This window comes from Symsagittifera roscoffensis, chromosome 5, assembly GCF_963678635.1.
Source record: "Symsagittifera roscoffensis chromosome 5, txSymRosc1.1, whole genome shotgun sequence".
Lineage (NCBI taxonomy): Eukaryota > Metazoa > Xenacoelomorpha > Acoela > Convolutidae > Symsagittifera > Symsagittifera roscoffensis.
Genome location: NC_087066.1, coordinates 45,446,915 through 45,462,097, shown reverse-complemented (window position 1 = coordinate 45,462,097; position 15,183 = coordinate 45,446,915). Strand labels below are relative to the sequence as shown.

General features: G+C 41.1%; 2 protein-coding genes across 2 annotated transcripts in view; one reads left to right on the top strand and one right to left on the bottom strand.

The window, feature by feature from the left end:
* Positions 1 to 15,183, bottom strand: part of LOC134846441 (zinc finger protein 616-like) — a 117,154-nt gene that overhangs the window by 31,782 nt on the left and 70,189 nt on the right. The gene's annotated exons all lie outside the window — the stretch shown is intronic.
* LOC134846442 (uncharacterized) overlaps positions 1 to 15,183 on the top strand; it is a 412,051-nt gene that overhangs the window by 388,334 nt on the left and 8,534 nt on the right. Inside the window, exon 2 of the mRNA XM_063863797.1 lies at positions 8,428 to 8,482. Within this exon, the coding sequence (XP_063719867.1) occupies positions 8,479 to 8,482 (4 nt within the window). The 5' untranslated portion in view covers positions 8,428 to 8,478. The remainder of the gene's footprint in view (positions 1 to 8,427; positions 8,483 to 15,183) is intronic.

The window sequence follows — 15,183 nt, the reverse complement described above, 5'->3', positions numbered from 1 at the left end:
GAAAGCCGAACCTAAATCAAGAGTTGTAAAAAAATTCGCGTCCCCTAACTTCGAGAGGCTCTCGTCAATCCTAGGTATGGGATAGGCATATCCTTCACCGTGACGAAGTTCAGATACCGAAATTCAAAGCAAAACCTCAATTGGTCGCCTTTCTTTTTGGCCATCACTACTCCACACGCCCACGGTGACTTGGATGGTTCTATCATGTCATACTCTAGTAATGTCTTTATTTCTTTCCTAAATGCCTCTGATTTGTGGGGGGTCATACGCCTCGCCCCCTCCCTGTGTGGTACCGCATTCTCTTCAATTTCTATTTCATGCTCAACAAAATTACAACATCCGATGTCTGCCTTATGTCTCGAAAAAACTTTCTCGTTCCGCTCTAGTACGTCTTTGATGGCTTCGAGCTGTTCGTCCGTCAACTTGCCCCTTAAATGTTCGATCTCCGGTAGGACCGGTTTATCACTCTGCATTTCATCTAATGTGGGCCGTTCCGGAAAATTCGAACAGCTCGATAGCCCATCGTCTGTCTCTGACCTAATTGATTTCACAAGACCTGATGAATCTTTTATTTTCTTCAATCATCTCAAGATACAAATTTTGTCCACTTTGTTTTGAATTTTCAGTCAAGTTTTTACGGGTAAAGCATATCCCAGCTTCCTCCCCCTCTGTATCGTGATGGGTACATCAAGAGTATTCAACAAGACACTGACGCAGAGACCGCTCTTGGTTATAGAGAAGGATCTTCCTAAAACAGCAGCACTTTGACTATTAGGATTCGGGACTATGCATACTTGCTTGTTGTCACTTAGTTCATTGTAACTTTTCATTCGCAAGCTTACGATTGCCGTTTCGTTCGCCTTTTTTTTCACCCTCCTACTCAAGAATACCGGTGCTTTATTTTCAATCGCTATTATTAAATTTACCGGTTTAATTGCGTACCTCCTATCAGGGTTTCTTATCCTGAACATCGCATTGTTCAAATCAATTGTTACGTCGAAGTTCCTGATGAAGTCCCTGCCTAAAATGAACTGGTCAGACTCATCTAGGTTTTCTACCACAAGAAAGCTCATCCACAGATTGCGTTCCCCTAGATTTAGGGCTATTATTGGTGTTCTGCCTATCACCCGCAGCGCCCCTTTGTTGGCAGCTGACAACCGTATTCTCGAGTCTATCAAATCATCTTTGTTGAAGCCCATTCACTCCCACGTTTCGATTGGTATTACACTCAAGACCGCTCCAGTATCGAGTAACCCACGCAAGTGAGTCTTCTTGCCACTTATGTCAAGCACGTGTGCTGATACGTCTGCCTCTGTCCCGATGTGCATTGCATCTTCCTCCAGCATGGCACAGTTTCCAATCGATCTCACCTTTAGTTCTTCTTTGCCCACGTAGATCTGTCCCACTAGATCGTCATCACATTTTATCATTGTTTTCGTGTAGATGTTTATCCCATCTATATTCAACATCACCTCATGCGGACCATAAGCTTCTGTGTATCTGTTGTCCACACAGACCGACTTGTTGCCACCTCTCGTGAGTAGCGCCCTCAAGGCTCTAGATGTCGTCTGTGGGCTTATCGCACTCAAGTAATCTGCGTGTACGTCAAGGTGCATTACTGTCTGGTCGCTGGGTTCACTTAAGTTCCTTGTCACCTCATGGCCACCTACAGTGATTATCGACATTATCCTGGCTCCGATTATCGTTATGCCAAATGGCTTTCCTGTCACCATTTTCAGAGTGTTGCAATTTCCACTCTTTGTCGACCCTGCTACAGCTTCTGGCACTGGCACCGAGCAACTTAACGTCTCATTCAATCTCTGTTTGTCGATTCCTTGCCTCAACCGTTGCTTGGTCCTCTTTCACCTTGTTAATAGCCTCTGACGCCGCTTTCTCATAATTTATATCTAGGGCGTTCCTGGCCGTGGCCTCTATCGCATTGTTAACCTGCGTTACAGCCTTCACTGTCTTCGTTGGCAGTTCCGTACTCGGTGCTTCTAGGTTTTTTTTTCAAACTCGGTCTGTCTTTTTCGCTGATTCTGCACCGCCGCTAATGCCAATTTATGTTTGGGGTGACTCTGGTTCTTGACCGCCTCCCAAAACAAAGGACAATCCATCCTGAAGTGCCCCTCCTGATTGCACAAGAAGCATCTTGCACCTATTTTGATGATTAAGCCACTATAGTACTCGTGTTCTTCCATCTGGCTCATGTCCTCCTCATCTGGTGCGTATCCCAGACTCTTCATGCCCTGCTTGTATGTTGTGCAATCCGCCACGTGATGATCAGCTGACCCGCAGTTCGCGCATGATCTACGTTTGTCCATGTCATCTCTAGGCTTTTACCATGACGACCTTTGTGGTTGGTTCCCCCCTTGCATATTCCCCTTATCTGAATATGAGTATTTCTTGGGTTTCATTAGCATGTACTCTCTCGACTTCTTTCTCATCTCTTCTGGAGTCAATGTATAGTATGTTGCTAACATTGTTCTCAAGTCGTTACTCTTTACCCCATCAATGAACTTTGAGGCGATGCTAAAGTTTCTTCTGTTTGTGGACTCTTCAGGGTCACTCCTTCGTCTCAAGCTCTCAAGATCATCTAGGAACCTATCTATTGATTCATCGTCCCTTTGTCTTCTCTTTTCAAATCGCATCATCGCTTGATGACCCTTCATGCCTGACCCGAATCGATTCAACAATATCTCGAAGATTTTATCCGCAGTGTCGCGATCCTCTTCCTTCTTCGCAACCACGCATTTCAACGCCGTGCCTTCCAAGTTGCTGAGTATCGCTGTGCATGCTTGCCTCTCATCGTTCAAGTTGTCTTGTTCCAAGTGCAATCTCATGACTTCTACCCAAGTATCAATGCATCCATCTGAATCATCCTTGAATTCTTTCGGTTTTTTGAAAGTTTTCCTGGATTTGTTACTTCCTCTGTCACTCGAGTCGGTGTTCCTCGTGGCGAAGGCTTCTAGTGTCCTGTTCATCATTTCCCAGGTGCTTGCCCACGTCATGACATCCGGTCCCACGTTATTGTGAGTCGTCGAATCCCCTGGACCACTCGTCGTGTTTGCTGTTCCACTTTTCATAATCGCTTTGGCCCCCCCGGTGCTGTACCTGGGGCATCCCGGGGTAATGGTAACGGTGTTGATTGCCGTTTGTTCCGTTGTGGTTCCACGAAGTCAACTCTGTTGCCTTGCGTTCGTTCCGCTGCCGGCCTGTCCTGTGACGTAGAGTTTCTCAAGATGGCGTCTAGTTTTGCCTGTATTGCACATGAACTCTCAGCCTGGTCCCTACTCATTGTGTCCATTCTCGTTTCCAGCCTCCCCAACTGGCTGTTCACTGCGTCATACCGTTGCTTCATCTCTTGCATGTCTTTTTTGGTGTTCTTGCCTCGCTCTCCATCAGTGGCATCTACCTTGTCTGACATCTACTGAAGCTTTTCCTCTGTCGCTTTCGCCAAATTGAAATAGTTGAAATAGTTGAAATAGGTACTCATGTTTGTTGTATCTTAATTCTTTTTTTATTACCTTTCTATCCTCCTCGCTGTGCTTTAGTCTCTTGTCGATCTGATCTAGCTTCGCCATCAGATCACCCAGATCGAGAGAAGTTGTTGTTTCATGGTCAGCTGTTGCCCTGTTGTTTGCTGCTGCTCCCGGTCTTACCTGGTCCTCTTTTTGGTCGGTGTCTGTCGTTTTCGTGGAAACCGTTCCGAATGTTTTGCCTTTCTCGGCTTTCGGTTCCTCCGTCACTATGTCTCTCGATTTCATCCCGACCATCATTGCCAACCTTTCAGTAAATGACGTTCTTTTTGCTTGAGACTCGTCCTGTACTATTTCTGGCGTGTTGCCCGTTGTGTCTTCCACAGTGTCTATAGGCGAGAACTCCATGGACTTTGGATTTGGTTCTTCTGCATTCGGCATCGGTGTTGACTCCGTCGTCTTCTTCTCCACCTCATCCACACTCTGGTCTGGTGTTTCTAGGTCAATCTCGATTGCGGGTTCCGCTTGTTCCCCCCCCCCGTGCCCTCTTTTGTTTTGTTCTCTGTATTACTCCTCGTGTTGACCATGCTAAATGAAAAGTTCTTCTTTGTTACCTTTGGGCCCATAGATGTCGTTTTACGTAGCGACGAGTTATATTTTGTCTTTGATTCTGTAGATCTTTTTTCAGCCACCGGTACCCTGCTCCGTCTCATGATTTTTTTACAATTGATTCTATTTACAATATTGGTATTTACAAAATCCTATTCTAAGAATAAAAACTTAAAAAATTTTGTTGATAATGAAAAGAAAAACTACTTTTCTGTTCCTTATAAGACTTTATTAAAATTTTACTAATTCGTGACCCTAACAGTATCGCGTTCCGACTAGTCCTATTGCTTTTGATTCAGTTTTTTCGCCCTGTCTTAAGACCCTTTAGTACCGTCACCCCACTACTTCGTGCTGTCCCAAGCTTTCTCTCTACTGTCCCAAGACTATTCGGTGCTGTCCCAGTACTTCTTGTTAGTGTCCCAAGACCCTTGCCCTAAGACTACTAGTGTCCCAAGACCACTGTCCCAAGACTACTGTCCTAAGACTACTGTCCTAAGACTACTGTCCTAAGACTACTGTCCTAAGACTACTGTCTCAAGACTAGTGTCCCAAGACTACTGTCCCAAGACTACTGTCCCAAGACTACTGTCCCAAGACTAGTGTCCCAAGACTACTGTCCCAAGACTACTGTCCCAAGACCCTTGCCCTAAAACTACTGTCCCAAGACTACTGTCCCAAGACTAGTGTCCCAAGACTACTGTTCCAAGACTACTGTCCCAAGACTACTGTCCCAAGACTAGTGCCCCAAGACTAATGTCCCAAGACTACTGTCCCAAGACTAGTGTCCCAAGACCACTGTCCCAAGACCACTGTCCCAAGACAACTGTCCCAAGACCACTGTCCCAAGACTACTGTCCCAATACCACTGTCCCAAGACCAGTGTCCCAAGATTGTATTGTCCCAAGACCGTACCAAGACTGCTCTGGCCCAAGACTGTCCCAAGACTGCACCGTCCCAAGACGGTCCCAAGACTGCACTGTCCCAAGATTGCACTGCTCCAAGACCGTCCCCAGACTGCAATGTACCAAGACTTCTTCGGTACTGTCCCAAGACTTGTCACCAAGTGTCTGGATAGTAGAATTTCTTCCTCTTCGTTGTGGGGACTCTCGAACCACTGTACCGTGTACCACCACTTGAGCTCTAGTAAAAATTTTCCCAAAAACCCTTTCTTAATGGCCAAAAGCTTCAAAACTGACCCCCCTGTATTTATCTCCCTTTCGTTATTTCAGGCAATTTGAAACCCCAACTTCTTCGCAGGTATCTTGTGATCACCTGTTCGTTCAAATACCAATAACAAATTCTCACCAAAACGTAAAAATTTAAACAGGAAAAATTAAAAAAATAGAGAAATGTACCTACCTAAAATTCAAAGCTGACAGATGTCAACATTTGTCCGAAAAAACGCCTGGTACCCGATTGCCACGCGTTTCCTCCCCCCTGCTAGCGATCTTATGGGGTATCACAAAAACTGTCTATGTCCGTTCCCCCCTACCAATCCGACCAGGGTACCTACCTTAATTCGATGTTAAATTTGGATATCCGCTCCTTATAACCGACGCGTATAAGAATTTAATGAAACTAAATCGACGATGCCGATCAATTAGTTACTCTAATGTCCCCCCTTTTTACACTTTACAACCACCAACCTTTAACCTAACCAGCCCCCCTTCTAACCTCCCCCCTCTTTAGCCCCCCTCTTAAGCCAAAAATTCCCTTAAGCGCCGGGTGCTAAACCTCTCGAGAGAAAACCGTAGACCTGTTTCCAGGCCTGCTTGAGTAAAAACTTCCTCAAAACAATGGGGCTCCGCTTATCCAATTTTACACTTATTTCCTTTAATGTAATGTGGATTTTAACGATACCCGTTTGTCCAACTTGAGAACACCCCTGTGCATCCTCCTCTTGTTGTGGCGGTCCTGTGCTGGTTGTCCCCTTGACGTGCACTGCACTGGACACCAGCACCACCTTCCCACTTGGCTGGTCACCTCTTCCAGTCAAGTCTCCTAGCGGTTCAGCTCAATCCCTGTTAACCACTTTCCCATTCGGCTGGTCACCTCTTCCAGTCAAGTCTCCTAGCGGTTCAGCTCAATCCCTGTTAACCACTTTCCCATTCGGCTGGTCACCTCTTCCAGTCAAGTCTCCTAGTGGTTCGGCTCAATCCGTGTGAACCATTTTCCCGCTCGGCTGGTCACCTCTTCCAGTCAAGTCTCTCAGTAGTCCAGCTAAGTAGCAAGCTATCTGAAAACTCTTAACAACGCCCCCTTTTGGGCACCTTATTGAGGTTGCTGGATTAGATTGCCAGGTTGATCGAAACCATCGGTCTTCTAAAACAGTATGGGCATACTATTTAATTAATATAAAGGTTTGATCCAACTAATCTGGTGTCAAAGTCACTGTCATTTTTGTTTTATGGTTTTTGTTCCTTTTTCTATACTTTTTTTTTGTTTTTGTTTCGCTTTTTGTCTTTTTGCTCGTATTTTTGTCCCCCTAATTACCCCCCTTACTCGGTTAGCTAAGCCTCGTTCGGAGAACGTACCAGGAAGTTTTTTCAAGTTTTCTTAAAAAGCTATCATGGTACAACCGGAAGGTTTACACGTTCCCGCTGAACCGTACCACCGGTACTCTAGAATGGGCATGTAGCCCGGAGCTGTGTCAAGTGGGTTCGACTTCGTAGTCATGATGTCGTAAAACACCCAGGAGCGCCATGAAAACACTTTGTAACAGTCGCCAGCTTCGGTCACATATGAGGCTTAAGAAAAATAGGCCCTATAACCATTGGCTCAAGAGTCAGGGACACTATCTCTTGTGTTTTTCTACCTCAAAAACGGTCGGAGCCAATTCGGAGACTAGAACCCGTTACAACTTAAAGGCCACTACCAAAATACCCCCCCCCCCCCACTCTAGAAAATAAGAACGTCCCCATACTTAGGTCTCAAAATACTCAAAATACACGAACGCCGTTAAAAACAGGGTCGGAACAATTCGTTAAGTTACTTTTTATTGGACAGTGAAACTTTGATCCATTTCAGATGGATCAACCTAAAACTCACCTTACTTCAACATACTTATCACAAAATACACTCGGGAAAATTAAAATAGGTACTTACATAGCAGCACACTTGAGAAACAGAGTAATTAAGCTAATTAATAACTCTAGCATGAATATAATTGAATATAACTCGAGAAGTTTTCTAACAATGAGTACCAATCAAAGGAAATGAGTTTTAACTTGAGAACGTAGTTTTGGATCTGAACCATTGGGAGACTTCAGTTGTCTACCTTTCCATTGAGGGTTCACTCTGGTTCAGTCGAATTTTGATTTGCTCTTGTGATTGCTCTGTCTCCGATATCTGATAGGACAGCTCTACTCTCGTTTTCTACGACGGAAATTGCGAATAGCAATTTCCCACTGTCTTTATTTGACAACTTTCTCGCAATTGTAATTCGGTTGTTCTGATTTTATATTTTATGTTTTCAGTTGTCGCGAGAAAACTGAGCATGGCAGGCTCAATTCGAATTTTGAAAAATTAAACTTCATTTTTCAAAAACCACGTATTTCCTATTCCTCAAGGTCAAACTTCCAGATATGACCGACTGGCACATACTCCCCGGACTCAAGATCGATGTCCTCATCGCGTGCTGCTGTCTGTATAATTCCTAAATCTATTATTATTATTATTATTATTATACCAGAAAACGAACTGGCTAGATCTAGACGGTTAAAAACGAGTAGAATCAATGTAACTGACGCCTGCTAGTCAATAGGTTTTTTTTCTACGCTCCGTCTATGTGTAATGTCTGGGCGAATGTTAGAAATATGCAAATCTTGGGTCCAAATGCGACTGCTCTAAGGTTTATAGTTTCCGGGACGTGACGTTTTCTGTCATTTTGAAAATTTTAAACGAAATTAGATATGAAACAAATTCACAAAATTTTAATTGAAAAGGACTTAAACACTTGTCATCATCTTTTATCATTATCACTTCCATATCTAGAAAATTCCAAGGATTTTGACTGGAATACGTGATGAAGGGACTCCTGACTGTAACCTCGGTTACTATGATACTTTTTGACCTTCTGATTACTAAATTCACAAAATTGTATGTTTTCAAAATTTGAAGAAAAAAAAACTTCAATAACTTTACAAAATTTGAAATCAACAACCCTGTAATTGGGTGCTGTCAGAGTGCACTCAAAGGATGCAACTATTATTTTCAATATATGCGGTTTTTTTATGAGGTAACATAAATTTGAAGCACCAGAGGTGCTTTACACGCTAGTCGAATTGAAATGTTTTGTAAGTAATTTAAAAAAATGCGTGAATTAAACTTGCTTATTTTCAGATAAGATGTATGAATGCTCAGGAGTCTCGGAATGAATCATTGAGTAGTTATGTGTAAGTAACATTGTTTTAATTTGAGAAAGATTAAATCGCTAATTTGTTGGCTGCATGCATCCTGCTGCATGCCATCAACTAAGCTTGCTGGGGCGGATTTAAGGGGGTATTCAGGGGGTGGGGGGGGTAGTGGCAGAGTTACGCACCGCTTGCATTACATGACAAATCGAGCATGCCAAGCTAGCAGGCCAAAAAGGAGGCGAAGTTCACCAAGCAGAAACTTATTAGAAAAAAAAATAGCAAAACTGCTTCCACCAAAACTTTTTACGGAGGGGGGGGGGGGGGGGGGGGTTTTGCTCAGGCTTGAGGCTACTCTTTTCTTAAAAGTCAATAAAGAGCTTTGGGATGCTAAACTCGTTTCAAAAATTTTTTTTTAAAATTGAATAATTTGTTTTGATTTTTCATTTTTTTCAAATTATGGAACGAATTAAACCCCATAATATGGCCATATATTTTGCGGAACCCCTGCTCCTGTCGACCCAAAGGGTACCCTTTTACTACTTTTTAAAACATCCATTTTAGCTGACCGACCCTGAAATTTTAACATGCGCCCAGGAAGCAACATTTGCTTTTTTGGAAGGAGGGCTAGCGCGCGCTAAAAAACGCAATTGATTGTTCGAAATTTTTCTGAAAGTGCCTAACGGAGGGTTTTATAGTGACTTGGTAGAGCCCAGAAATTAAATTTGGTCGACCCAAAGGAAATGGTCGACAAAATTGCGAAAATGCGCCCTCCCCTCTGGAGAAAATCCTAGATCCACCCTTGTGAGAATGTAAGAATTCAACCCACCCTCCAATTCTTGCCGATAAAAACTTTGATTGAAAGTGTATGTAATTGGGCAGTTTTTTCATTTAACATTGTAACTAAGAAATTGTGTGCTGTTAAGTATGGCATCCTTTTGAAGCCTTTTTAGTCGTGATTGGGTTTCCAAAAAGATATTTTGTTAAATTTTTCTGTTTTTTCCTCAAGTTTTTCTGATTTTTGGCTGATATTTTTCAATGCAACAGGTCAGGCTCTGCTCGGTGTAACGGTGTAGTATGTTAGTCAATCGATAGGAACCGGAGGAGGTTCTTTTATATGAGAGAGTAACATATCTCATTCGAATCTGAAACCCGCAAATAGTAGGAATTAGGTTGAATAGCTTACTTAGTGTCTGTGTGCGTGGAGTTAAATAGGAAAGAGTGTAATTTGGTTAATTAATGGTTTTGTACATGTCAATAGGCAATTTGTCTGGCTCTCTTACACCCCTCCCCCATTGTTGAATAATTATGCTTTTGATTAGCCAGCCTTATCATATCAGAATATAATTTTCCGAGTTACCATTGCGATTTTTGGTTCTAATAAGTTTCTGTTTGATGGACTTGTCTTCTTTTTGTCTGCTAGATTGCCATGGTCTTTTGTTATGTATCGCAAGCGGTGGGTAGCTCTGTTTCGCCTCGGTGTTTAAAGCTGATTTAGCGTTAACATGATATGAGTTTATGCATTGTAAACTTTTTGTATTCTAAATACATTTGATCTTGATAAATTATATTCTAAAATCACGCATCCACCTTAAAAGGTTAAACACGAACGGACCTTGCTAAATATCCGGAACCGTTAATTCAAAGTTAATTAATTGCCGGATTTCGTATTTGGTTGTTAACAGTGATTAGCATTGTTGGAAAATCATATCTCTCCATTATTCTAGCTGCTATATAGTGCATACCCTGTGATCGCAGGCTGAAATTGGTTGAGTTCTTTTGACCATGCAGAAAAGCTATCAATTTTCTCGTTTGATAAAAAACAGGTGTAATTGAGGTTTATGCGGAGCATAACTTTTTTTGGAACATACTAGCTTCGTTCCACTAATTTTTGCAGGTACGGGAGGAGCAGCACCAGGTTCTAAAACAAACCAGGAATTAATAGAAAATTTAGGCGAAAAACGAATTGAAACATAGTGCGACGAAATTAAAACCTTCAGGTCACATAGCGCGAAGGATCGACCGAGCTAAACTTCCTTGAAAGAACTAATTTGTTAGACGGAGGATTTTTATCGTAATAATCGATCTCTAGGTGCTAAAAAACTGGTTCCAAATATTCTGAAATTGTTCGCTGATGCATTTATATATGTTTGCGATAGAGCTATCCAATCGGTGCACGGACCATTGTGGTTACATGACAAAAGAACCCTTACCATAAGACCCCAAACGAGAAGATCCCAGTCAATAAGGTACCATTCCAAAAGATACCTTGTTTTAAAATTGCCCACAACATATGATACCATATTAAAATAACATAAAACCTGAGAATTGATAATAAAGCGGTTAATCGATCAAAGCAAAAACAGCGTCGGTTAAAATCAAAGAAACGGCAAAGTTTTTGCTGCACAAATTTCAAACATAAATGACCTTGCTAATCACTTGGACTTCAAAATGAAAATCTAACTTCAAAACAGCGTAGACTACAAATGAACTTGAAAGAGGTTTCCAATAAATCAAAACCAACTTTGTCAAAAATGGCCCGATTTTCCAGACAACTCAAGTCGGTACAAAATTGAAATTGAGTTTTGCAAAATTCTTAAGCTTTGAAATCATTTCTATTACCAATCACTTGCCCTTCTATTTGACAAAAAAATAATAATTCCAATTTTGATCAATTTTTTTTTGCTAGGCGCAGTACTCAAAGGGCCGTCAGGCCCCTACCCTCAACCTAGCGTCCCGTAATTAAGAAAAATTGCTCTGGAATCAAATTGCCAGAGACATCATTTTTGAATGCGAGTCGTTGTATTGCGTTTCGGCGTTCTCCGGGAAGATGCAAGGAGACGTCTATAAAAAGTGATCAAACAAATTTAAATTTAGGAAAAATTAGGCAAAAACTAAAACAAAATTTAATAGGTTAAATGGGCAAGTGATCGGATATGAGACAATAAGTTAGAGTCTGTGTATGAACTAGTTATATGTTGAGCTTTTTCATTCAGATCACGGTACTTCTTCCGAGAAAAGTTGATACTGCCGCTAGATGCCTTCAAAATTTTGACTTTTTGATTGTAGGAATCTAGTTGAATTTTTTCGAGAAACGTGTATATTTGAGGATAACTGCCTTGAATCAAAGCGGTTACACCTAGATGCCACCCTTCAACTGCATTTGTGGTTGGGGATAGACCACAAACAGCATTTTGATAATGGTTCCATAGAGAAATAGGAATGTTTTTCGGCTGATCAAATCCCTTTAATGTACGTTTTTTGTAAATGAGCAGTGAGCTCGTCTAATTTTTCCAGATCGTTTTGTGAACTATCCAGTTTGGTTGCCACACTGCATATTTCCTCAATTACTAGGTCGAACCCGATTTCCACTTTTGACTCCGGCACAAAACTAAGCGCAGTAATCATATTCAGCGCTAAGACTAGCTCGCTGTTTGATTCGTAAGTCTTTTTAAGGCCCAATTCGGATTTTTTCCGCATAAAGCTCTGACAGAGGTGAAAATAGCATCCCTTAATGACAGTTTCGTAATGAGACTTAAAAGCACTCAACGCCGCAATTTCGTAGTTGATCTAAATTCTTTCCGGGGTTGCGTCACCGATAAGCGATTTAAGTGCGGTTAGGAGTTTGTTATAGCTTGAAAACGCTTTTTGTTGAGCAGAGCGTAGACGCAAGGTGGATAAAATCCGCCAATCCGGACGTTTACAGTATACAGCTGGTAAAACTGACTGGGACAAATTTTTAAAGTACCGTCTCCAAGCCAGGTTTTGTTGTACAATTCAAGTGCATTAAGGTTCTCAAGGTCTCAAAAAATTGAAATGCGTTCCGTATCTTGTTTTCCGCTATCAAAAAGACAAAATTGCTTAAAACGATCGGGTATTTCGAAATGACAGTCATCTGTGGCAATAGTGGGCAGGGATGACGTTTGTTTACTTCTGTTTAAAGTTTGCGTGAGCGCCGACCAGGAGGGCATAGACAGTTGGGTTGCTTTGTTGTCCAGCACCAATTGCAAACTAGCTGCGATTATCCGACTGTTTACTGCATTTAATTGATTCCTAGCTGTCTCCTTTATTTGCTGAACTAGTTGCCGAGCGTCCTGCGTTGAGCTCGTAACTATGCTCGTTGCTGTTTCAGATTGTCGCTTTCAGAAGTGATTAAAGTTTTCGAGAATTTATACGATCTCCATTTGCTGCAGCGCCAGTGTGTGTTGTTGTCTTAGTATCGCGTTTCTTTTGAAATACATGGCCGTCAAGAGTAATCAGTGTTTGGCTTTTTTGTGAGGTTCTTCAAGAGAAAGAATTCATTTTTGACTTTTCAATGAGTTGAAGAGTGAGACAATGAATGCACAGTGTATACATTTTCAATCAAGTTGTTCTAATTCAATGCCATATTAACAATAAATCAAACACAAGTTGGCACTATGTTAATCCCAAAAAGGAGTCTAGATTAAATTGAGTTATCTTAAATTTGCGTTGTTTTTTCAGCTTTGTTCCACTAATTTTTGCATGTATGGGAGGAGCAGCGCCAGGTTCTAAAACAAACCAGGAATTAATAGAAAATTTAGGCGAAAAATGAAATGAAACATAGAGGGACGAAATGAACACCTTCAGGTCACATAGCGCGAAGGATCGACCGAGCTAAACTTCCTTGAAAGAAATAATTCGTTAGACGGAGGTTGTTGACCCACAACAAAACGCTTGATCGGTTCAGAAGAATCGAGTGTTTAAATGTCGTTCATTCAACCTGCTTCATTAACATGCCATGCCCTACATATCTTGTCGGGGGCCAATAAAACTTAAACAGGGACGAAACCACTTTTAACCGAAATAAACAAACCCAATGCCTTCAAGCGTCATAGTTCGACAGCAAAGTTTTTAAGAGCCAAAATAAGATCTACACTACCGAGGAGTGCAATTCTTTGCATCCGGGGATGTATGATTTGAAAAACACAAATATCATAGACATTTTTTATCGTAATAATCTATCTTTAGGTGCTATAAAAACCTATTGGTTCCAAATATTCTGAAATTGTTCGCTGATGCATTTATATATTTGCGATAGAGCTATCCAATCTGTGCACGGACCATTGTATGACAAAAGGTCCCATTTTAATTGATATTTCATAACGAAAATGTACGGGGTTTGAAATTTTGATTGTTCGAAAGATTTTTTTTCTCAATTGTTTTTTCTCAAAAATTACCTTGACTAATTTAACCTTAGTGTTATCAATGGAAAACCCGTATCTTTCTCAAAATGGACCCTGCCAGTTCTGATACCTAACGTTTACTCGTAAAAGCAGGTGGTAGAGACATCCTCACCGTAAGTGGCTACTCCTTAATTTTAGCAAAGAAACCAATATGGACTTAGGAAAACCCCTAATTTTGACTTGTTGAGTGTTTTTCTGGTTTCCCTCATTTTCTGAAGAGAGATTAAAGGTTCAATGGAAAATACTTTCTGCTAGAACTCAGACTTAGTTGAGTCGTTTTGGAGAATTTGAACGGTTCTTCCTAATTTTGGTACGAAAACTTTTGGAATTTGAGTTTTTCGATTTTGGAAAAGTCTGCAGAAATCGTACGCTGTTTGGGATTTTAATTTTTTTGACGCTTCGCTGGATAGTTTTTTCCTTAATTTTCCTTGTGATATCAATGGAAAATTTCTTTCTTTGCATTTTCTTAAAATAGACCCAACCAGTTCTGATGCCAAGGGTTAACTCGCAAGGACAAGTTGTAGAGACATTCTCAGCATAAGTGGCTACTCCCTAATTTTAGCTTAGAAACCGCTATGGACTTGGGAAAGCCCATTTTTGAGTGGCTTTCTGACTTGCCTCATTTTCTCAAAAGCTACCCTGTGATTAAAGGTGTAGTTGAGTCGTTGTGCAGAATTTCGACAAAAATGGGACAAAAGTCTTTGGATTTTGAAATTTTAAAGGCCGCAGGTAAAGGGGTAAGCGAGAGAAGCGTTAAATAAAGAGACAAAGAGATGCGATTTTTTTATTGATATAATAAGCTTTATGAAAAGGTTACGGATTAGATTTTGACTTTCTTGAGACGCTTAAGATTTTTTTTCTCACAATCACCTTTCTGATTTTTACTAAAGAGAGTTCTGCCTAATTTTGGCACGCAAACTTCTGGAGTTCAGATTTTTTTCGAGTTTTGAAAAGTCTGCAGTACCTTTCTCATCTCTACAACGGTTTTATAAAAAGTTTTATACAGGTACCTTCCACTAGTCGGGAATTGTCCTTGATTATAAGCCGGAGTCAAAAACCAGAATGCAACGTAAAAGAAGCCGGAATCTGGTTCAACTCTAAGCGGTACATAAAAATAAGAATCTAAAAACAGTTTTTTTTTGAAAATAATAATGGACTTGATGTCCTTCTTAGAAGTCATGCAGAGCTCCGCTTCCCGTCTCTCTTGCATATGCAGTCTTAAATAATTGAAACAAAGTCGTAGAATGAAGCTCACTCGTTACAAATTGTTTCACGATACTTCTAAGTGGACGCCTCAGAAGTCTTTTTTTTAATTAGCAAAATTATCTGATTACCTGATTATCTGATTACCAAAATTATCTGATTACCAGTGCTAGACTTTTTTTCACAGATTGATCAAAATTAGAAATCGTAAATTCAGGCTTCTGTTGTAAATGGCAATGAATTCTTTCTTTGCGTCTTTGGCACACTTCCTTTATAAACTTCAATAAACCACCTGGCGCATCTGGCGTTGAAGTAACACACCAGTTTGAGACGGCT